This window comes from Coffea arabica, chromosome 3e, assembly GCF_036785885.1.
Source record: "Coffea arabica cultivar ET-39 chromosome 3e, Coffea Arabica ET-39 HiFi, whole genome shotgun sequence".
Lineage (NCBI taxonomy): Eukaryota > Viridiplantae > Streptophyta > Magnoliopsida > Gentianales > Rubiaceae > Coffea > Coffea arabica.
Window position 1 is genome coordinate 50,923 of NC_092315.1, and position 23,449 is coordinate 74,371.

The 23,449-nt window shown below is 37.1% G+C and overlaps 3 protein-coding genes across 13 annotated transcripts; 1 reads left to right on the forward strand and 2 right to left on the reverse strand.

Moving 5' to 3' along the window:
- The first annotated feature begins 1,689 nt into the window (after positions 1 to 1,689).
- LOC113737857 (uncharacterized) lies at positions 1,690 to 14,573 on the forward strand. 9 transcript variants are annotated; one of them, XM_072084075.1, is made up of 25 exons: positions 1,690 to 2,199; positions 2,811 to 2,906; positions 3,164 to 3,257; positions 3,342 to 3,433; positions 3,519 to 3,574; positions 3,797 to 3,872; positions 4,127 to 4,193; positions 4,460 to 4,526; positions 4,784 to 4,850; positions 5,117 to 5,200; positions 5,274 to 5,315; positions 5,997 to 6,152; positions 7,802 to 7,879; positions 8,152 to 8,220; positions 8,351 to 8,416; positions 8,507 to 8,635; positions 8,915 to 8,971; positions 9,505 to 9,594; positions 12,077 to 12,142; positions 12,616 to 12,684; positions 12,755 to 12,859; positions 12,954 to 13,079; positions 13,887 to 13,945; positions 14,058 to 14,094; positions 14,244 to 14,573. In XM_072084075.1, the coding sequence occupies exons 1-25, from the start codon at positions 1,948 to 1,950 to the stop codon at positions 14,388 to 14,390; spliced, it is 2,247 nt and encodes a 748-aa protein (XP_071940176.1). In that variant the 5' UTR covers positions 1,690 to 1,947; the 3' UTR covers positions 14,391 to 14,573. The 9 variants fall into 9 exon arrangements, 7 of the variants coding, with proteins under 7 accessions (XP_071940176.1, XP_071940175.1, XP_071940169.1 ...); XM_072084068.1 differs by having other exon boundaries at positions 1,815 to 2,199; positions 12,758 to 12,859; XM_072084069.1 differs by having other exon boundaries at positions 1,815 to 2,199; positions 3,164 to 3,227.
- A 1,424-nt stretch (positions 14,574 to 15,997) lies between these two features.
- Positions 15,998 to 17,326, reverse strand: LOC113737987 (uncharacterized). Its single transcript, XM_027265112.2, has 2 exons — positions 16,731 to 17,326; positions 15,998 to 16,252 (listed from the first exon to the last, which is right to left on the reverse strand). Exons 1-2 carry the CDS (start codon positions 17,178 to 17,180, stop codon positions 15,998 to 16,000), a joined length of 705 nt encoding a protein of 234 aa, XP_027120913.2. The 5' UTR covers positions 17,181 to 17,326.
- A 3,145-nt stretch (positions 17,327 to 20,471) lies between these two features.
- Positions 20,472 to 23,409, reverse strand: LOC113737991 (F-box/LRR-repeat protein At3g26922-like). 3 transcript variants are annotated; one of them, XM_027265120.2, is made up of 5 exons: positions 23,175 to 23,409; positions 22,447 to 22,511; positions 21,384 to 22,343; positions 21,099 to 21,245; positions 20,472 to 20,814 (listed from the first exon to the last, which is right to left on the reverse strand). In XM_027265120.2, exons 2-5 carry the CDS (start codon positions 22,477 to 22,479, stop codon positions 20,503 to 20,505), a joined length of 1,452 nt encoding a protein of 483 aa, XP_027120921.1. In that variant the 5' UTR covers positions 22,480 to 22,511; positions 23,175 to 23,409; the 3' UTR covers positions 20,472 to 20,502. The 3 variants fall into 3 exon arrangements, with proteins under 3 accessions (XP_027120921.1, XP_027120920.1, XP_027120922.1); XM_027265119.2 differs by lacking the exon at positions 23,175 to 23,409 and adding an exon at positions 22,694 to 23,141; XM_027265121.2 differs by lacking the exons at positions 20,472 to 20,814; positions 23,175 to 23,409 and adding exons at positions 20,828 to 20,992; positions 22,694 to 23,144.
- Positions 23,410 to 23,449: the final 40 nt, after the last annotated feature.

A 23,449-nucleotide genomic window follows, 5' to 3' on the forward strand; every position in this document is an offset into this window, starting at 1 on the left:
GTATTGTAAAAGAATACATGAAAACAAGCATTGAAAAGGGAAAAATATTTAGCATCTAAAATTAGACATCACGACTAAATAAAGTGCAAAATTAACATCTTTTTTGAAAGAACTTATTTTATGAGAAAATAAGGAATTAATAAGGGAAGTAGGATGACATTCCGAATTTTGAAAAAGGAGGAAACGAATAAAGGATAAGAAAAATCTAATCCTTTTTGAGCTATCCAAATGTCAAGGACATGTAGATGATAACCATCATCTACTAGTTTAATTTACTAAAACGCTCTTGTCATTAGCCATTAAAGTTAAAAAGTTACAATTGGTTCTAGGAAAATTTGTGGAAACCTCCCTTGATGTTTCTAACACTAACACTCACCTTCCTAATGATTTAAGAAATAGCACTGATCACCCTTAAACTTAAGGATTCTGTTGTATATTCAGTCCAGGTTAGAAAAAGTGCCATTAAAAACTTGTTTTAAGGAATGAGATGAGAAATTTATACCATATTTGCCCTTCGTGCTACTTGCCAAATAGTATTAGCAAAGGAAAGACAAAACACCACAAAACTATTAAGAATCAAAAAACTTCAGTGGGTGCAAGTGCAAATCATTTTAGTTCACCAACAACACTCGAAACATTAGTTGAAAGTAACAGCTAGTTAAATAGCTATATATGTAGGTTCTTACAATAGCTTATAAAGGAAAAATTTTGACATATAAATCTCTCCTACAAACAATGACCAATACAACATCCATTCTTAAAGTCTTAAAGTGATGATACATCATCCATTCATATGCCATTAATCATCAATAGTATATTCAAATGATGGTACATCATCCATTCACTAAAGTCATATTTGGCATTTTATCAATTTCTCCAATTTATTTAGTAATTATTCGTTCATAATTTGCAACCAAACAACCGCCAACGCTAGTCAACCTCCCCTTTGGGACCTTTTGTCTTAAAAAAGTATTATGAAAATTTTTGTGTCTTAAAGTAACAACATCAAGGATTATTTACCTGTACAACAGTGATTCTTGCAAATTTTATGAACAAGATGCTCAGATTGTACTTGCGTTCTATCGCATATTGTGCTTCTTCTCTTATGGATGCTTTAACTCTCATCAACTAAGCAAAACCGACAACTTCTTCCCTAATGTATCCTTCATTCTATGGTTCATTTTTTTTCCACCGCTATCTATGGAGATAGTAAACTACAACATTGTCATCTCAAGAGCTGTCAATCAGAATTGGCACCAATTCATGGCGCCATCTTCTTCCTCAATTGGTGTCGTTACTTACCTATGCATATAATGGTTAAAAATGCTAGAACTCTGAAGATGCTAAAATTCACAGGTAGTTTAATTAGTTACTCAATTAGTTTAATTAGTAAATAATTAGTTTAATTAGTTCCTCAATTTGTTCACAAGGAACATTTTTTGCTTTTGTAACATTGGTTTATTAGGTTTCTCAATTATAATTAGGGTATAAAGGTAAATTCACACAATCTCTTGTTTGCAATAGACCCCAATTTCTTCCTAGGGCATTTAATAGTATAAGGCATGTATATGATTACAACATATATATGATTTAGAGTACAATCACAAATACATGATAGTTAAGGGGCACAAATTACAATTAATCTTAAAACCAAGTCCTAGAGAAGAGTGAAGAAGGTACAAATTAGAGTCTCCCTCCCTCCTCTTGTACCCCAAGGTCCGAATTAGGCACAAGTCCTTCTCTTCTAGTTCACGAACTTCCCAACTAACCCTGCCTGCTCGATACCAGTGTCAGAGAAGTGAACGAAATCTTTTTTTTTTCTTGTTTTTTTTCAAATGGGGAAAAACTGCGAGACTCGTAGTTGTGTCGGAGGCACACACCTGCCCGAGTAAGGCGCAAAATTTACTTTTGAAACTGTGGAATTGTAATCCCAAGGACGTAAACCGAATGGATACGGACGACTGGGATTTGAGCGCGGAGGAATTGGATTCTCTAGAAAGAGACGCTCTCAAGCAAATTGCAGAACGCAAGTCCTCCTCTTCTTCTCCTGCTACTTCCACAACTGTGACTAGTGGTGCTACATCTTTGGACTCCGGGTTTTCTTTTCATGGTTATGGGCCCCAACAGAATTTACATTCCAAGCCTCAACCAGCTGCTCCACTGGGGAGGTCTCCGATCGACCCCCGTCCCACCCAGAAGGTTAATATTTACTACTACTGATAATTTTATTGCTTATGGTTAGGTTTACTTTTCTCCCAGAGCATTGTCTGCTCGGATTATTTTTCCTTATTGCCATTTGTGGGTATTCAGCATTCACATTTTTGTTTCAAGTACTTTAGGCTCCTGGTTTTGCTATGCAAAGTCTGTTGGCTGTTTGTACGTCTTGGAATGTTAAAAGCTTCTTCGCATTTGGTCCAAGGTTATATCTACTCTATCCTTCGTGGAATTTAATACAAAGAAGAGATTACTCTAAATTGGGAGAAAAATGAAGAGAAGAGCAGACAAAAGATTAAAACTTTTTCTTTCGCACTAGTAAGAATTAGGAAGGAAAATGGTCATTTCTCTCTGTTGTCTGAGATTGAAAATGATGGTACAAAAGATATACTCGTTATGCACATTTGACAGATATACAAATATTTGATGGGGGTAAAATTAGGCTTTTACAGGGCTTACTTGATTAGCTGTTTCTGTCTTTAAATTTCTTTTGTTGGGAGATTATGAAATTTTGAGGTTTGTGGTTTTTTTTTTCTTGAGATCATAAATTCTTCCATTTTTTCTCTTTTCTATTTGCATGAATCTCCCGACCAAAGTGGTTTTGCAATCATCACTCTCCCCAGAAAGCCATAGACATGTGGATCCCATCACCAAACTGTTCGAGAGTCCAGAATTCTGTATCAACTCTTAATGTAATTTCAACCGCTAGAGCCAAGTGCAGATTTTGTGTGGATGCCCTCTAAAAGAAAGAAATATAGAACATGTTATCCTCTTGATGTTACCATTGAGAATATTTTAGTTAATCTTGCATTTGGTTTGGGCAAAAATTTGATGGAAATTATTTTCTCCTTTACATTACCTTTCGTATTCCTTTTTTGCTTAATTATGAGATCCTAATGCGTCCTCAAGGAGTATTATTAATCTGTAACTTATTTTCTGCTGTGCATAGCGGATTGATCCTTCACCTCCTGCATCTATGATATCTCCTTCGTCCAGTGCTTGTGACGTAACTGGTAACTTTCTTGGCATTTTCCATCAAGCAGGTAGGTAAGTTCTACTTCTTCAGTCTGCATAACCACTAAACTTTCTTGCTCATTGTGGTTTCTCCTTGAAAACAAATCACGAAGATGACTACTCAAAGCAACAGCCTCCTAAACTCTCGGTCAGGTTATTCCTACATGCTAGTGGAAATGTTGCTGCAAAATTCCCATATGACCCGGTAGTCAAATCTAATTATTTGGAAATTTTAACTGACTTCTACTGTTTTTCTTTGTCCTTATGCATTAGTCTTCATGTTGTGCCAGTTAATTGTGGCAGCATTCCGTAAGATCCAAAAGGCCAGTTGGAATGTGAAAGAAAGGTGTGTTGTCCTGCTTCCCTCTTACGCATTTACTTATGTATGCATGAATTGCAAGAAGAAATAATTAAGATCTTTCTACTCCCGACTTACGGAAATTAAATGTGCAAATAAGGGATTGTGTTTGTTTCCTTTTCCTTTTCTGCTTTTTTTCATTTTATTTTTGTTTTCTGTACCATGTCTTTCTTAACTGCTGCAGCTTTATGATTCCAATTGATTGTGCAGATTGTGGATATTTCCCATGTCTTCATTGATTACAGTGGAAAAAGTTCTTAGTGATATATCTGACGCCAAACTGGAGGTAACGACCTCTAAATCATTTGTTGGAGACTTTTTCGAGCAGTTGTAGTATCACATGTTTCTGATTTTTTGGCAATTTCATTGCTCACAACTGAACAGATTAACATGGGAATTAGTAATTCTATGACCATGAAACTAGTCAAGCAGCCCTGCTTAGGATAAAGAAAGAGATCAAGCTAGATACTAGTTCATTCTGGGGATTCTAACATCATTATTCTTATCTTTATTGTGTTGATGTTGTTTGCTGGCACGTAGGTCGAGAATTTAGATCCTTTAGTACGGCGAGCTATTGCTGCTGCATCTGCAGTTCCAGATCTTCAAGGTAAATTTGATTCTGCACTTCAGCTGTCTGCTTCCACAGTAAGTTTGGGATAAAAGACCTTGACTCCTTTCCTTTGTGTTTCTTAATGACCAAGACAAAATAGCTCCTGTGATTCTTCTTAAAGATAATAATCGATTTTGTCTTCTTCTGGAACTTTGATTACATTATCTTTCTTCCAACTATTCCAGTCTTGACTGTTGGTCCATTTTTCTCAATATTGTCCTGTAAATTGGCTGAGACAAATGCCTTTCTCTTTGTTTCACCAGCTCGCTATCACCTCATTCCTGCAAGTATCGAATCGAGGCTTCTGCCTTTCCAGCGCGATGGTGTTAGGTATATCGAACATGGTTGTCAATGGGTTTGTTTGGATTGAGATAATTTTAGATAAAAAAATCTACTTCACAAATTCCAATCACCTTTTTATCTCACATACATCACATCACAAAAATGCTACAGTAATTATCTCAAATAAACTCCTATCCAAACAAACCCAATGTTTCTATTATTACACGGTGAATAATTGGATTGCATTTCATCACTAGCTGCACTCTTCTTTCATTTCCAAATACTAGTCTTACATTTTTCTGCAGATTTGTGCTCCAACATGGAGGGCGTGCCCTCCTAGCTGATGAGATGGGGCTTGGGAAGACTCTCCAGGTAAAGAGTGATGTACTTAACCAAAAACCTCCAATCTTGTTGCTGGATTATCATACTTGAGCTCTTAATACAAGACATTATCTTTTAAGATGTGCATATTGGACACAGTTTTTCAGATGTTGGCTCTTTTATTTATTTAGGCGCTTATGATGGCCCGTTAATCTCACTACTGGCAAATTCTCTCATGGTTTCACCACCTATTCGCCAGTTGTATATGCTCTAACACTTTGGCTGAAGCATGGCCATTTCTTCTTCTATTTATTTAGGCTATTGCTGTTGTCTCATGTATTCGTGAAGCATGGCCAGTTCTAGTTCTCACTCCATCATCGCTGAGGCTTCATTGGGCTTCTGTAAGTTTATTCATTTGCTGAATTTATGTTACCTATCGTGTTCAGTATTCACCTTTCTGATGTTCCACTGTAGATGATTCAAGATTGGCTGAATGTACCTTCGTCAGATATACTTGTAAGTTAAGTATGCTCTTTTATCCGTATACAAGCCAAAAAATGTGCTTGTGCTGGTCTTTTTTTTTTCGAGTAAATATTAATCCAATTGTAAGTAACATCAAGATTAATGATCTTATTGCCTCAAAATTCAGGTTCATAATAAAGGTGCATATGATAACTGTGCCGGTGTGATTCCTATTTTTCTCTTTGTTGCTTTCTAAATAATAAAACAATTCAGTACATATGCAGCACCACATGTTGTTGTAGAAATTCTGAAATTAGACAATTGTATCAACATAAAGGTCAAAAGAAAATATGTGATAGCTGAAACATAACTTTGGATACCCGGTTGCCTGCATCTAAATACTCTAGATTTCCACCAAAACTGTACTTTGAAGTCTGAACAGTTGAATAGGTTATGGAAGCTGCGGCAAAAACATAGTCCTAGGCAGTTTTTCCTATATATCCTGATAATTTGATGCTTTATCTTGTTAGTCTTTTTTTATTTCAAGAAACGTAGTCTGTACAGATCAGTTACAAGAAGACCATTCTGTTCAAAGATTTCTTCGAAGTTTTCTAATTCCATTTGCTACTGGATAAGTTTGGTTGATGAACATTTCAATTTCAAAATTTCTTGAGCTGTCTCACTGATGTTGATATTCATGACAAATCTATTACTGATGTAGATGTTCATCAATAGGTGGTTTTATCTCAATGTGGTGGGTCAAACAGGGGTGGATTTAATATACTGGCGTCAAACACCAAGAGGACCATCCAACTTGATGGTGTTTTTAACATCATATCCTATGACATTGTCCCTAAGTTTCAGGATGTCCTGATGGCTTCAGAATTTAAGGTTAGTATACTTGATTATTTGAAGCTCTATTTTGATAAAAGAGGAATCTTTCCACATGATAGCTTTTTCTTGAGATTCAAGCTTCCTCCTTTAGCATTTCATAATTCTTCTTTGTTTCCAATTGCAGTACTTTTGTTAGACCTGATGGGTTTGTGCAGGAATTTTTTTTATGTAAATGATATTTTGCTTGCCTAAGGGTAAAGCTCTCCTGTTAGTACCTTCTTGGTTAAACATGTACGCGTTGCCGCCTCATTAGATTAAATGGGTTCGAATCATGACTGCATTAGTACCTTAGAACAAAGCATGTACATCAACAATTAAACATGAGACTTCTTGTTAAATTTGATAGTCAAAACAAGAAAGGAACGGTTTCAAAATAAATATCCACTTCACCTTTAATTTATTCTGTAACTTTTTTCTTTTTCTCTTCGTTTCTTCTTTTTCTTATTCTCCTCCTTTGTCCTTCTAGAAACCCTGGCAGTAGTTCTGCCTACCAAGAGCCTCAAACCACTGCATGTGGTGCCGTTTCATCCACCACCTTTGCTGTATCAAAGTTGAACTCCATAGTATTAGTATGATAATGGTTTCCATGGCCTCTTGACCATAATTCTGTTTTCATCAATCTCAATGTTCCAAATTACTGACCAAAAAATCTGACAGCTTCAAGCAGCTGAAGAGTGAGGACAGAAAAAAAGAAGGCCCTCTGGCTTGTGGCCTTAGATGAATTGCCTAACCAGTTGGAGTCACAATTTTACAGTGAAGGATCATATTGCAGTACATTTGATGATTATAGTAAAGTTGCATTGATCAACGCCAGCCTTGAATACAGTTTACAACCTGAAGAATCTTTAAGATGCTTGACTCTTTCTGCTTTGTGGAAATACTTGAATCTTTGAATCAAACTCTGACAAGGAAATGATCAACGCCCTTTTCTCGCCTGAATATCTTGAATGAATGATTCAGTAGTCAGATCATCATCTGACCCTAATACTTGCTTTACCACCTAAATCTGTGAAAAACGCACTGCATTGAATTCATTGTGATATCTTAGATTGTTGGTCTATTTGTGCCAACAAGTGCATTTATAGATAAAATCTGATAAGGGAAGAGAGAGAGCATATGAAGAATTAGTGTAGGATGTCTGTAATGGAATGGAGCTTGTCATTGATTCTTTGTTTATGTCAAAATATTGTCTTTCTAAATTTGACTACCAATATAGGGGGGGGGGGGGGGAAGAGTGACAAAACCAATGGTTACTCTTTGGTTGAAACTAAGATGGTGCAAAAAGCAATATTCCCTGGCAGTAAGGTGCTAATTGGTCAGAATGTTTATTTAACTTGGTGAGTAAGTATTTTCATCCTCTTAGTTGCGTGTCTTCTATGTAAATATTATCGAAACTAAGAATTATCATCTGCAAACAACAACATTGCTGGGTTTAGCTTAAATTCCATTAGTTGGTTTGAACCCCCCTTTTTTATTCTTATGTTGTTTTAACAACATATATTCTAAAGTATCAGCAATCTTAAGCTCATATTAATCTCTGCTTATACATTTTTTTGCAGACTGTGTAACAAATAATGTTCCTTTTCTTTACATAAAAATGGCTAGTATTTCTTTTCTTTTAATCAATAAATGATTTGTTTGTACAGGTAGTTATTGCAGATGAATCACATTTCTTAAAAAATGGCCAAGCAAAAAGGACAAATGCTACAGTTCCCATATTGCAGGTCTCTCTCTCTCTCTCTCTCTCTCTCTCACTCTCTCTCCCCTCCCGGCGGGCCCCAAAGAAGGATTAGGCAGGTTAGATGAAATGGCAGTTGTGGCTATGTCATAGGACCCTGCATCTTAGGAAAAGATGGAAAAGAATAGACAATAATTGAAAGATGTCGTTCACATTAAAAGTTTTTTTCAATAGGAATTTTCGTACTAACTAATGCTGTAGAAAACATCTCTGTTTCTATCTTTCTATCTCGCTCACACAGATATTGATTATTTGTAGAAAGCTCAATATGTGATGCTGCTCAGTGGAACGCCTGCTTTGTCACGACCGATTGAATTATTTAAACAGGTAACTCTCATAAAAGGTAACTTTTGTTTCTCTTTGCAGTTGAAATCTTTTTTCTTTTCTTTTTTTTTTTTGCTTTGCTGTCTCTTTTTTTATTTTATTTTTTTGGAGTTCCTAAAACTGTATTTGACAGCTGGAAGCCTTGTATCCTGGTGTATATAAGAATGTCCATGAATATGGCAATCGGTACTGCAAGGGTGTAAGTTAGATATGTGACTGGTGTTTGTTAAATTTATATTGTCCACGGCTTTCATTACTCAAATCGATAATTGTACTCATGATATTCTAGGGCACATTTGGAGTCTATCAGGGAGCAAGCAATCATGAAGAGCTGCACAATTTGATGAAAGCAACAGTGATGATTCGCAGACTTAAAAAGGATGTCCTTTCGGAGCTACCTGTAAAGCGCCGACAACAGGTATAAGTTGTTCTGTTTGGTCTTTTCTTGAGTTAGAAATTTCTATTGACCCTTTTAAAGAGCTTGTGTCATACATTTCAATGCAAGAATAAGTATGTTGTGATGGATGTTGTAGGGTATTTGGTTTCACTTTCCTCTCCAGGATATTATAAGCATTAATTTAGTTTCAACTGATGGCACCGCTGAGCTTCCTTGGAATTTCCATCTTTTAATTTGTTTCCTGATGTAGTACTCATCTGCTATTGTTAATAGTGTTTCCCTTTTTTCTTTTGGCTCCAGGTGTTCTTGGATTTAGGGGAGAAGGAAATGAGACATGTTAATGCCTTATTTTGTGAGGTGATCCAAGCTTCCGATTGTATGAATGTTCTATTAAAATAGGCCTCTCTTTTTCGCAAATTTGACGTTTGGACTCCTTTCTTTTCAAATTTGACTTTCGGGCTTCTCTTGTTACATCAACATTTCAGTGATTTGGGACCCGGGATGTTGCTCTTGGCCCTTGATTGTCTACCAGAAGTGATCCCCACATTCCTTGACTTTTCATTCTTTTTTGTTCCTTTCTTTAGTTTGGGGGGGGCAGTACGTTTCTGAGTTCACTGTTCTTTCTGTTCCTTGTCTACTGAATGTGCACAGTATGGATCAGACCTCCTTTCTGTTTCTTCTGTCATTTACAAATTGCAGGCCTAGCCTCAAAGTTATGCTCCACTTGCTTCCTCATCCCAAAATGTGAATAGTTCATTCCTAATATACTGAAAAGTAACTGCTTCTTGTGCAAGCTTATTCATATTTGCTCTTCAAGGTTTATTATGATAGCTGCCCTTAATTCCTAATGGTCAAAGAAGGAATACTTCTAACTTGATGCTATTCTATAGTTGGAGATAATTAAATCCAAAATTAGGTCCAGTCACTCCAAAGAGGAAGCTGAGTCACTTAAATATGCTGAGAAGAATCTCATTAATAAGGTATGGAGTCCTGGAGGTTCAGCTTTTGTGGTGTGCTTTTTCTCTTTTATTAATATTCTACTGCTTGATTATCTTACTGTCAACTTTCTTCTCTGTTAACACCTTTGACAAAAAGTTGATGTGCATAATTAGAAACACACGTTAGCAACTTAGCTAAGAACTTTTTCTGTCTGTTTTTAGAAGTAAAACTTAATAAATGCTATGAATGCTATTACCTGGAATCAGTTGAGGCTTGGAGCAACAGAAAGAATAGGTAAATAACTTTAAAGTGCTAATTTTTTTTGTCTATGATGATTTGACTGATGCAAAATGCATAGATAAGAATTGGAGCACTGGAGAATTAAGAAAATTATATACATGTGAACTTGCTTGCTGTTTTACTGTCCAGTTCAATCTATTTTAGTTAGTTTTCTGCCCTGGCATGGTTATTGTGCTAATAGCTTTGGATAGTGGTGGAATGAAATGATGCTTAGTTAGTTTATGGTGCGAGCAGTGCTTGCTTGTAAATCTACCTTAGGTGGTTAATTCTTGGGAAATCTATTTGGAATTTCTATGGCTTCTTACTTCTCTTTTATCTTTGCTTCCTCCTGAACTTCTACTTCTACTTTCTTTTTCTGAGATTTTCGGAGCTAAAGTTCAATTAAGAATTTCATTTATTCTTTAATGCCTGTGGGGCAAATTTGGGTCCTGACTGAAAGGCAGATAAGCTAGAAAGCAAAGGAAAAGGGTACATTTAATCCAAATTGTCACGGGCCAAAAATGTCATTGAAAGTTATACATTTCTACTGAAAACAGAAAGAAAAAAAAGCATAGCTGTCATTTTTCAAGTTTCACTACGAGATGTGAATTTATACTACACTGTACTTATTCCTCGCAGTGGATTTGATTTGGAAACACTGCTATCAGCAAAGACCTAATTAAAACTGCTCAACATTTGTTTCCGAGTTTTTTTGCTTTAATTACAGTCAATAGCATTTTGCCCTCTTAAACTGTGGGGTTATTATAAGGGCTAAACTAACTGTATATGGCTTTTTTTGTCACACGTTTTAGGGTGAATCTGGTGAACACTTTAGGGTAAATGATATCATCACAAAAACTTTATGGCGTAGCAAATTTCTTTCAAAATGACAATTATACACTCCGCTAGGCAAAAACTTTATGGCATAGCAAGATTTTGATAACGGTATACAGCTGGCATTTTGGAAGAAACCTAATGTGACGCTTTCACTGACTAGACCACTTTTTTTTTATCTCACTGAATAGATTGTTAATAGACTTGGCCTCATCTTAAAAAAGTAAAACCACTGTGTTTTCTGCATTCAAATCATATCTACTATTGCTTACCAGTGCTGCATATCTTATACTCATTACCCCTTTTATTTGTCTACTAGGACATTATTAATATTACCTTCTATGGATCGTAAGTTGAATACTGACATACAACTTTATGTTACGCTATTCAATAGAGATGTTGGAAATGAATTTCTCTTCACTGAGAAAGTATTACTGAAAATTAATTTGATGTGAAAAAGGTCTAGATTCTTGGGAGGGTTATTTCTAAAATAACCTTTTCTAGTAGGATGATACTTATTTATTAAGCAATGTCATCTTTCTATTTACTTCTGATAGGGAGATCAAATTGATTAAAAGATAGATGTGTGACAAAATATCATGATTTTCTTTTTACAGGTTTAAAATCTCGGTGTGCCTGTGATAAAAGGCTTATTCCAATAGCACTAGTCGTTTTAGAATTACAATGAGCTTTAGCTATAGTTTACAAATGGTGTCCTTAGGGTTACAACAAGGGTAGTTCCTTCCTCTAAAGAAAAAATTGTATGTTTGAGTTTACTTGTAGAGATTTGCTGTCATGCGCAACCGTTTTTTCAGTAATTTCTAATTGCTATCTACCATTTCACTTTGAAATTTGAGGTTGGTGGGCTCACAATATTTCTGCCATTAAAATCTTTAGAAGACTCAAACAGTCCACCGCTGCCTATGACATGTACTTCTCATGTTTGTTTCACAAATCATCAACTTCTCTTGCAGGAACATTTCATCACCTATTGGATGAGAAATTGGCCCAAAATTCATAATGATGTGCAATTGTTAATATTAAGTCCGCCAGTGAACATGAGATAGTAGGAAAGCAAGACTCATTTCGCCCCATTCTTTTTACTGTGCATAAAAAATAAAAAATAGAAAAACTCCCAAATGAACTAAAATTGGGATAGAAGGAGTATTTTTAAAATTTCAAAAAAGCTGCTCATGAATAAACCGTTGGGAACAGGACCTAAGTGATCATTAACCGTTCATAAAAACTTTATTGTAAACTTGTGTTTCCTAGTAACTTAATACTTTCTCCGACCTCTGTAATTCATCCATTCGAGCCATGATTTTGTGCTTTCTGCTCTTTTTAACAGTTTGATGTGTTCTACTTGACTTCAGTATGACATTTTGCTAATAATACCACTTTAAAATTCAGATATATACTGATTCAGCTGAAGCCAAGATTCCAGCTGTTCTGGATTATTTGGGAACTATGATAGAGGTATCTGGACATTTTCTTATGTCAATTATTTGCCACTAGTTAAAGACAGCCATCAGTAAATCGATTTTTTCCCTTATATGTAATCTGTATATGATTTTGTGGTTAGAGGATGGAGCTATTAGTATGCATGTCAAACAAGTTGATAAAAATTGCACCATGATGGAAGTTTGTAATTGTATGATTGGGGAGGAAATGGATGTTGATGTTTCCAGGCTACTTTGGCTTGGGTTTTTTCTGTCTGTGAGGGGGAGGGTGATTGAGGTGGTTGGGGTTTGAGAGGCGGTGTTGAATGTAAATGAGGTGTAATAAAAACAAAGGTTTCCAAGATGCGCTGTCTTCTAGATTGCATTTAGTTGCGGTGGATGTTATCTACATGGTTGAACTCTTACCAATAGTGATTGCTGTTTTCTTTGTTTGAACTAACCTTCCATTTTAATGCTGTTCACTTACATTGTTAAGTTCTAAATGCACAGGCTGGCTGCAAGTTCCTAATTTTTGCACATCACCAACCAATGATCTGCTCAATACATCAATACCTGCTTGTAAGGCCTTTGAGTTTATGTAAGATTTGTTAAGATCTCTACAATCTAGGATTCACTATCATGTTTGCAGAAGAAAAAAGTTGGGTGTATTCGTATTGATGGTGGTACCCCAGCTGCATCAAGGCAAGCTTTAGTTACAGACTTTCAGGAGAAAAGCAGTATAAAGGCTGCTGTGGTATTGCACTTTTTCTGTATTTTCTTCATCCTTGACCACAGTTATTTTCTCATGTGATTTTGCATTGTCATGTCGTAATGTTTTATTGGTACAGCTGTCTATTAAAGCTGGTGGATTTGGATTAACCTTAACAGCAGCAAGCACGGTAATCTTTGCAGAATTGTCTTGGACACCAGGTGACCTGATTCAGGCAGAAGATCGAGCACATAGGATTGGTCAGGTAATCACTGTCATTTATATCATTTTTGTGGTTGAAATATTCGCTTTTTCATCTGTACTGATAATTTTCACCAGCCACTGAGAATCCTGCGCGTTGTTTTATTTTATACAAGTCATTCTGTCCGTGTCTTTCTCTTGACACCATTCTGCACACTTTATTTTTGCATGTATTGGGGCCTTTTCTCGGAAGCCTATTTGTTGATTTTGCATTCCCTTAGCATGGTTGCTTTGACATGTTTTGTTGGCTTTGCTTTTCAATTTTTACCTTAATGGAGCTAAAGAAATATCTAGGAGGAATTATTCTCTGATGGATGTCCCTTTGGAACAATATATTAAGATTCTTTTAGCCTCAATGTAATAAAAGTAATGTGCTCATCTAATGGATGATTTATGCATGGTTATACATAGAATAGATATGAGTTTCTTCTTTCTTCTATAATTCAACCAGCATGATAGATAGTCATCGAAGATCAGGTCCTAAAACTGCGCTACAAGTTCAATGAAATATCTTTAGAAGCTGGAATGGATTCTCAAAATAAGAAAAAGGGGGAAAAAAAAGAGGAAAGCAAAAAGAAAAACAAAATAGGTATATAATTGTGCTTTTAAATTAGCACATGGGTTTTTAATTTTTCAGAAGCCCTCGTATAACTGTCTCTCCATAAAAGCCACAAAATCACTACAGGGCATAGATGCTGCATGCTGCTATCATGGTTTACTATAAGATTTCTCAGAAAAATGTTCATGTTTGTATAACCAATTTTTGACTGGAATTTCTTGTGTGTTTGACTGGCTTCGTTTTTATGCTTAGGTATCATCAGTCAACATATACTATCTGCTGGCAAATGACACAGTCGATGACATAATATGGTAACATGCATTTATTTGCTATTATCAGTGCAATCTTTTTTTTTTTGGGGAGGGGGCTTGAAATTGTTGTGTGTTTCACAGCTGAGACTTCCCTAATTTCATACTTGTGTAGGGATGTTGTGCAGAGCAAGTTGGAAAATCTCGGACAGGTCATCTTCTCTTTCCCCATATTCTGTAGTATATCCAAGTACACAACAGCGAAGAACCTTTTTCTTCACAAGCCTTTCGCGCATGATGGCCATGCATGGTTGGGACCTATTTATTATGTGAACTAAATCTGAAATTTATTATTCTCCAGATGCTCGATGGCCATGAGAATTCCTTGGAAGTATCCGTTAATCAGCAAAACAATAGCCCGGCAAAGCAGAGAACCCTAGATTACTTCATGAAGCGTTGCACCAACTCATCTGACCACGTGCCAATATTCAAACATGCAAAGCATTGAGGATTTTGACTACAAACTGTTGGCCCAAGACAGTAATGATGTTTGCTTTTTTCAGTTCATACAGGGGCGTGTATAAAAACAAGCTTTGATTTTAGAATTTTGGTAATGCAAAATTTTTGTCTTCCATGAATGTACAACTGTAAAATTGCCTTGTGATAATGTACAACGGAGAACTGTTCGCCACATTGCCAACCAAAATAGTTACATATGCACAATATCGGTGAGAAGTGACATTAGCATAACAACCTAAGATGTTGCAGGGAGGCTAAATTCAGAACTCTCTCTAACGAAATTGGCCATGATCAAATCCTCATCCTCAGACCTACACCAATGCCCGAGGGATTATTAGCAGCCTCAGCAGGACAATTGAGAATCGTCACATTAAGAACATCTCTACATTTGCCCATGCACTTGCATTCTGAAGTTCCCCCAAAAGAGTTGCAGCACTAGATTCTTGCAGTCACCACCCAAAAAAACAAGCTTTGATTTTCTCGGGTGATGCTCCTGCAACTGAGCCCTTGATGTCACTGTCCACGTAATCTCTAAAGAAGCTACCAGTCCCAAAGCAGTCTCCTTCACCTAGACCCCCTGACATTCCATTCTCAATACATGCAGCTATAGTTGAGGTTTATTCTCGAGTTGATAAGCTCTGAATGATGGACAGAGCTTCTGAAATAGGTGCTTGGAGTTCATCACTACCTTTTCTTACACCAAAAGTTCAAGAAAGGCTAACTTTTCAAGCTCAACAACTGACTTACAAAATTTTCTGCTTTCATGTCATTAACCACCTCTTTGCACTTAACGTAACTTGATTCTGAAAGATAAGGTTGAAAATATTGAGCTCGAGGCCAGTTCACGAACACGGCGTATTTTCTCAGGCATTTCTCTTCATTTTCAATTCGTGGACCTCCATGTTTTACCAACTCATCTGCCCTATGAGCCAATACTCAGACATGCAAAGCATTGAGCTATGACTCTAGAATTTAGGTAATGCAAAATATTTCCCCTAATAATCTATAACTGTGTGGAAAAAAGGGCAAATGTGAAATTGCCTTGTGATAATGGAAAACGGAGAGATATTTACCCCGTTGCCAACCAAAGCAGTTGCATCTACACAATGCTAGCGAGACCTGGCGTCAGCCAGCCATCCCATCCTACTTACGGTAACAATCTATGATGTTGCAGGGAGGCTACGTTCAGAACTGTCTCCAAAGAAATTGGACACGATCAAATCCACATCCTCCAAGCCCACACCAATACACAAGGGGTTAGTAACACTCTCAGGACCCTTGAGAATCCTCACATTAGGACCATCTCTACATTTGCCCATGCACTTGCATCCGGAGACAGCTCCTTCAATGCCAACTAGCCTTTGGAGTTCCCCCAGAAGCGCTGCAGCACCCGATTTCTTGCATTTACCACCCATACAAACCTCGATTTTCTTGGGTGATACTCCTGCAGCTAGGCACTCATCAATGGAACTTACATTATCCACATAATCTCTAAAGAAGCTACCGCTTCCAAAGCAGTATCCTTGATCTGAACTCCCTGAACTTCCAATCTCGACACATGCACCCATGGTTGAGGTTCGTTCTTGAGTTTCTGAGCTAAAGGCCAGGAAGGGCTACTGATTCATGCTCAATAACTGGTTTTAGAAAATTTTCTTCTTTCATGTCAACTACCTGCCCACATTCATTGTCACTAGAATCTGAAGAGGTTGACGACATTGAGCTCGAAGAAAGTCCATATTCCGGCATAGTTTGCATTTGTGCCCTCATTTTCTCACCTTTCCTTGTCATCTTCAATTCCGTATCCTTCGCTATTAGCTGTTTGATTTGACCCTGCAATACCTCAGCCGCCTCCTGCAGTTTCAGTTTGATGACAACATGAGTTTCAGGAAAGCATACTGAGAAAGTGAGAAGAAAGCGTTCAATAGTTATGCGTTTCGGCTTTCTGTCAACTGTGACCGAAGAAGCCTAAGAAAAAGTCAATATTGAAGTCCCGAACAAGAAACCCATCAGCGAAAGACAAGACAAGAGAAGCATTTCCACTTACTTGAAGAAACGGGGAAAAGGAAAAGCTTCACTCGCTCGCTTTTTCGTTAGGCACAATAGAAACAAACAACATAAAAGAAGATTCAGGAAAAGAGAGAGAGGGGGGGGGGGGGGGGGGGGGGAGATGGCCGGATGGGGGTGGAACTAAACTCAACTGAAGAAAAAGCTTGCTTGTGATTAAAGAAATAAAAAGAAGGGGGCGGCAAGAAAAAAAGGGGTAAAAAAACCGATGCAACAGCATGCTTAACTAACAGAGAATACAAGCAAAAGCTGTGACCGGACTTACAGCGATCGTATTGGCTTTGACTTCATCAAATAAAGTATTATCAGCAAAACCAAAATTCATCCCACCAGAAGAGAACATGGACAAGTCCCTGGACAGGCCCTCCAGCATCTTCAACCTCTTCTTCATCATCTTCTTCGTTGCTTTGTGCTCCTTTTCATTCTTGTTCATGTCCTTCTCTTTCTTTCCCCCACACCCACCGCCACACGTGATATTCCCTCCTCCTGAGGAGTAATAGTCCAAGTGATCGCTCCGACGAAACTCGTGCCCGGAAAGCCCAACAAACTTCCTCGTTTTACGACAGACCCTCCTCAATCCTAAACCAATACCAGTAAATGAAGAAGAAGAAGAAGAAAAAGATTCAGCAGCTTTGCGGGAGTGGCCGTAGCCATCTATTCCAGCAGCACCTGAAAAGGAAGGGACTGAGCGGGAGATGACGCCGATCGCCTTCATCTCTATGAATTGATATAGTAGTTTATCCTTTCTTTCCTTTTTCCGTCTGATATTACCCTAAAACTTCTACTCGGGAAATTTATCAACCAAGCCAAAAAAGGAAGACTTTTCCTTGTACCAGTGTAATATATGGCGAATCTAATCTATCTATCCCTCTATCTTCTCTGTGCTCGAGCCTCCAGTTAGGAATGCCGACATGTAGACTCAAAACGAAGAAAAGAAACGGAAACGAAGAGGAATCTGTTTCTTAAGACGGTGCTTCGGCACGTGGTTTATTTCAGTCGAATCTCAGGCTACCCATCCGATGTGGCACATGACGTCTGCTCTACACATCCGCACTCGTGACTGTCGTCATTTCTCACGTGCTTTCCCCGTCCTGACATGCGCCTGCGGGCGATCTAGGTGGTTCGATCATCTACAGCCACATCCAACGGTTGTTCATCATAAAGCATCCCGTAACCACGTAGGATACCAAGTTTAGGGGAATGGCACGTAGGATGCCATGTAGGCATACTATGTCCACCGTGCATCGTTCTTTATCCAGAACCATACTGGAGTTACATGCGAATACGAAAGGTAGGTTCCAATCACATCCTACCTAATTGATTATGGAACTAATGAATCCGCATGTCACCTAAAAGCATAGTTATTAAACCCGGCCCGAAGAGGAACCGGTGAAAGAGGTGGATCAACGGGTTACTGGTTCAATCGGTGGGTGAGTGGTCCAACCGGTGGATCACTACATATATTTAAATATTATGTTTTATAATTTTTTATGCCATAATAACTATTCAGTTAGTTTAATATATTATAGATTCATTAATTTTTCTAAGAATTAACAACCTAAATTTAATTAGTAATCCACCAAATTTCAAGTATATAATTTTATCTAAGTGTAATTATCTAGTTTATTTATGAATTTTAAGTGCAAAAGTTTATTAAGAATAATATTTGCCTTTAAAATGATTTGTGTAATATGTTATTTTTAAGTCAATTTCATAATTTATAGAGTTCAGGGAATAATAAAAATGTTATTAAAAGATTCCAAATAAATTTTGTTTTGGAGAAATAAAATAAGAATAAGACTCTAATATATAGTATAAGAACAAAATAACTAATAAATGGTTGGTTGGTCTGGCAGTAATGGTAGTCTACTTCTTTGCATGAGGTCAGGTCACGTGTTCGAATCTCCAATCTAGCAATGTTTACAAAATTTTTCCGTAGACCGGATTCCTCGTAAAATCGGCCGGTTCAATCAAGTTAACCGGTTCAACTGCCGGTCCGTTGAAAAGTCAACGGGTTCAATGCAGAAAAGATCTTATTAGGACCCCGGTCCGGTTTAATGACCGGTTCACCGGGTTGACCGGTTGAACTGTCGGGCGGGGTCAGACTTAATAACTATGCCTAAAAGCTCTTTTTTTTTTTAACACGAAACCTATAAAAATTTTTACATACCTCAAAAATAGACCAAAGTCTATTTAGGATTGCAGTAATTTATCATCGTAAAAGAACTGATGTATACATAGATAAAGCTATATGTAATGAGGGTTTGGATTATGCATTTATAATAAGATGATCGATCGTTTCTGTTTTAGTGCTGAAGCGATTTATAAAGTATAAGACAAGTCGCTATGATGAAATTGATAGACACACTAAATTTAATCAGTCGAAGGAAAAACGAGGGGATTTTTTATCCTTCTTGTGAAGTTTTTTGAATAAATGATTGACCACAAAAGAGTCACTAATAATTTTAGGCCTTGTTTCGATTGCCGGTTTCCGTCGAAAAATTACGTCGTTTTCCGTGATCACATTTTCCTATTACCTTTTTCCCTCACATACATCAAATCGCTACAGTAATTTTTCCATGAAAAATCACGAAAAATGCAATCCAAACACAACCTTAGTTAATCATGGACAGAGACGTTCTTATTAAAACAATAACCTCTATAAAATAAGTACATATACACCCAAAATACTCTTGTAACTACTATTTTCGCTTGTAATCGATGGAATTATCCAGATGGGTTGAAACTGAAAGCGTGAGTAGGACCTTCATTTATTGAGTAGTCTTTACCCTTTTGTTTGTTTCCTTCAAAATTTTTATTTGGGTTAATCACATTTTATCCTCTTAAAGAATACTCCATTTCTCAGTTTACTCCCTAATCTTTAATTTTGCTCACTTAATTCCCTTTAGGATAAAATTGCCTTGGCATTATTTTGACTTTTCATTTACCTTGTTTTCCTTTCTTTAATTTTTTTCTCTCTTTCTTCTTTATTTAATTCTTCCTCTTTCCCACAAAAATCTTCACCTTAATGATTGAAATTAATAAAGAGGAATTGCAGATATCTATCTTCTCCTTAAATGATTAAAAAAATATTCAAATCACTTTTCTAAAATATAATTTTTTTAGCTTTTCAATTCTTTTAATTTTGGATTTTCCTCTTTCCTTTCTAGTTTCTCATTTTATTCTCAAGAAAATATCATAAGATAAAATTGTTTTCCTTTCTTTTATTTCTTTTTCTCTTTCTTCTCTCTTTCATCCTTCCCAATAGAAATTCCATTTCGACGAAAATTTTTGTTTTGAGTTTGTAATTGCATATTTCTGGGTGAAGGTTTAAAAAGCATCAAAAACTAATTTTGATTTTTTGTGTGATGCCACATGTCACAAATTTCAATTGATGATTATTAATCAGGTCACAATTTCATCTTAAGATATTTTCTTGGAAATAAAATGAGAAACTAGAAAGGAAAGAGGAAAACCCAAAATAAAAAGAATTGAAAGGCTAAACAAATTATATTTTAGAAAAGTGATTTGAATATTTTTTTAATCATTTAAGGAGAAGATAGATATCTGCAATTCCTCTTTTTTAATTTCAATCATTAAGGTGAAGATTTTTGTGGGAAAGAGGAAGAATTAAATAAAGAAGAAAGAGAGAAAAAAATTAAAGAAAGGAAAACAAGGTAAATGAAAAGTCAAAATAATGCCAAGACAATTTTATCCTAAAGAGAATTAAGTGAGCAAAATTAAAGATTAGGGAGTAAACTGAGAAATGGAGTATTTTTTAAGAGGATAAAATGTGATTAACCCTTTTTATTTATATAACATTGGAGATAGGCTGGCATAAACAAAATGTGTCACTTAATGTATCATCAGATATATCCTTCTTCAGAAAGATAATTAACAACTTGTTCCCCTACAACGACTCCACATCTAATTAACTACCACTCCCCCAAGATAAACTATCGCTTTTCTAGGATAATGGGCAAACTTTGTCATACTAGAATATAAATTTCAGCTATAGCTTAGAGGACGACCCAATGTCACAATACGTGCAGCTGTATGGTTGGAGATACGTTATCATGAATCCATTCCACAACCTCAGGCCTAATTTTGTGGGAATTACTTGCTACTTCGGAATCCCACCGGTTGAATCTCTTGTATATCTTGCGGCATGAGTTAATGAAGAGCACTCCAAGTTCAACCAAATTGTCAAGCAGGTATTCCAGCAGCTCAATTTCATGCGGACTACCATAGAATCCATTTATTTCCAACTTAGTCAGGTGCCTATGAGTGCATTCAGGAAGCTGCCTTGGTGAAATATTTGATTTTCTGATGTAGCTTGGAGAAAACAACTGAAAGAAACAAAAAGAAAGAATCATTAAGGGGAAAAACACCTTCTCAACAGATGAAGAATGAAACAGAAATCGCAAAGGCAGTCAAAGTACTCGTCTCCCCAGGATTTTACACAGTCTTGCTATATCTGTGGCACAAATAGACACTCTCTGATAAATGCCAATCGGCAAGTCAAGTCTGTGTAAAACAAAACATCTAACAGCAAGGAGCAGGAATGAAACAAATGAAAGAACAAACAAGAGCGAGAAGCAATTCAACGGGAAAGGCAAGCAAATATGCTTACATTGAGTTGGAGACTGCGCAACGAAGTGAAGGTCTTCAGCACATAAATAATCCAATCAAATTTGTCTTCATCGTGGAAAGGAAAAACAGTAAGGATTAGCTCCTGGACATTAGTAAAGTTTAGCACCTTGTCTGGCAGCTCTGGTGTCTGTGATAGAAAGAAAACACAGTAAATACAAATTGACATCCGAAAACATAGCTAAAATCCTTAAATAATGCAGCAAATTAAACACACGGAAAGGTGATATATCAAAACTTGGAACTGCTCTTTGAATAATTATTTTACCTTCATGCCCAGTACTGAGACCAGATTTAAAGTCCGCAAGTGAGGTATATCACAAGCAAACCTCGAGAGTGCAGAGCTCACACCATCTTGTCTGTTATGACCCGTGAAACTCAGATACATATCTGTTAACCTTGGGGCATATTTGAAGGAAAAAGTGGCTAATTCACCGGTATATTCAAATGTGGTAAGACTCTCCGGACCAAGTTCAATGCTGTCTAATCTAGGGCAATTCTGTATGCTTAGAATCTTAAGACGAAATTTTGGACAGGAGAATTTAAGTTTGACAAGGTTGGTGCAGGCAAGCAAACTCAAATTTTCAAGACGTAAACAGGTCAACAAGAAATTCTCTAGTTGCTGATCACTGATATTAACGTCCCGTAGTTCAGCGGTGGTCAGAGAGGCCAGGCTGCCAGGAGTGGGAACAGAATCAAAATTACAGCAGGTCAGTCGGAGATGCTTTAGAGCACATCTAACATTAGGGGATGCAAGAAGCGAGCAGGAAAATGTATAACGTTCGAATTCAGCTAGGGGCACGTTATCTACTTTAAAACTACATGATTCGGACAGATCAAGGTCAATGATCTCAGCTCCCTTAGCAAATGCGCATTCAATCCACTCACTGATGTGAGAAGCGAACTCTTTACCTAAGTGGAAGTGTATGGCTAAAGAGTCTATCCTCAGACCTCTTCGACGCTGATGCATAAGGTGATCAACCTTTTCCACAAAGTGAAGCCTTTGCAACTGCCTGTCAGGTTCACCAAAACAGCAGGACATACTTTTGGAGTGAATTTTGTTCCCGAGTATGTTGGCCGAATCAAACAATAGGCAGGGGTGACTAGTCCAAATGGCTCTCCAACTTTTCGACAAGATACTAGTCCTTACTGCCTCTTTTAGCGTAAGCCTCGAGATGATTTTGGACAGAATTCCATCTGGAAGTACCCCCAGACAATCCTTTGTTCCCTAGAGGTCCAAAATAACATAATATTTAAGAGGAGAAGGAAAAAAGGAGGAAACTTTAATCTTTTGAAAAAAAAAAAAAATTGGTGTGCTCAATGTGCATTACCGTTGTTCTGGTAGACTTTTGATGCAGTCCCATGTTGACTCCTCCTGGCCGCGCAGTTAATTTACCTGGATACAAGAGCACTTGGAATGAGAATCACAAAGTTAGAGAGGTTTGAGTGCACAAGAAAGAACGAAACAGTGGAAGCCAATATTTCAGAGGTAAATCGTGACAAGGAAACACCGAATTGTGGTTTAAAGTATAAACCAATAAAAATGAACACAAGATTCAGCTAGGATGGTTAATGTACATGAAATGAAACAGGCAACATCGAACAGTAGAAAGCTGTTAAAAAAAAAAAGAATGCAAAATTTGAATCCCAAGACTGGAGCAAAAGCTAGCGAATTTCTAATGTCTTGCAGGCCATCCCTACTTCTGATGCGGACCATCCATATTAAAATTGGAGGGGTGTAAAGAAGATGTCTTTGGGACGAGTATTAGAGCAGATGGGTTCGAGGAATCATGCGCGGAAAAAAGAAAAGGGGAAAAAAAAGGCCACCACTTGAGAGGAACAACAGCGACATTCTAAAGCCTTGTTTCAGATAAGGAGTTTATGCTTTCCTAATAAGAAGATGTAAAAGAAAAGAAAACAGTAATAATGATAACAAAAAGATAAAGAAAAAGACGGTTGAAGGCAAAAACTAGAAAGGGAAGAAGCGAAAAACAAAAAGGGAAAAAAAAAGAAGAAAAAAGAATGCAGCAGAAGGAGAGAGGGGAGCAAAGAGCCATACCCGGCTTGCTTGCTCCGAAGAAATTCGAGGCGTTGAGCTGAGGTGGGCTGGCGGGACGAGAGCAGTCTGCACTCTGGGTGACGGGAGCAAATGTGCGACGCTTGGGTCCTTAGCTATGTATTGTGTAGTATTGCTGCTGCTGCTACTACTACTACTTGATGTACGTTAGCTTGTTTGGTATATGTAGGAGTACATAAGAGTCATCCAGTACAAAAATAAAAATCCAGCGAGGAAAAGGAAAAGGAGACGCTACAACTACTACTTTCTTTCTGACA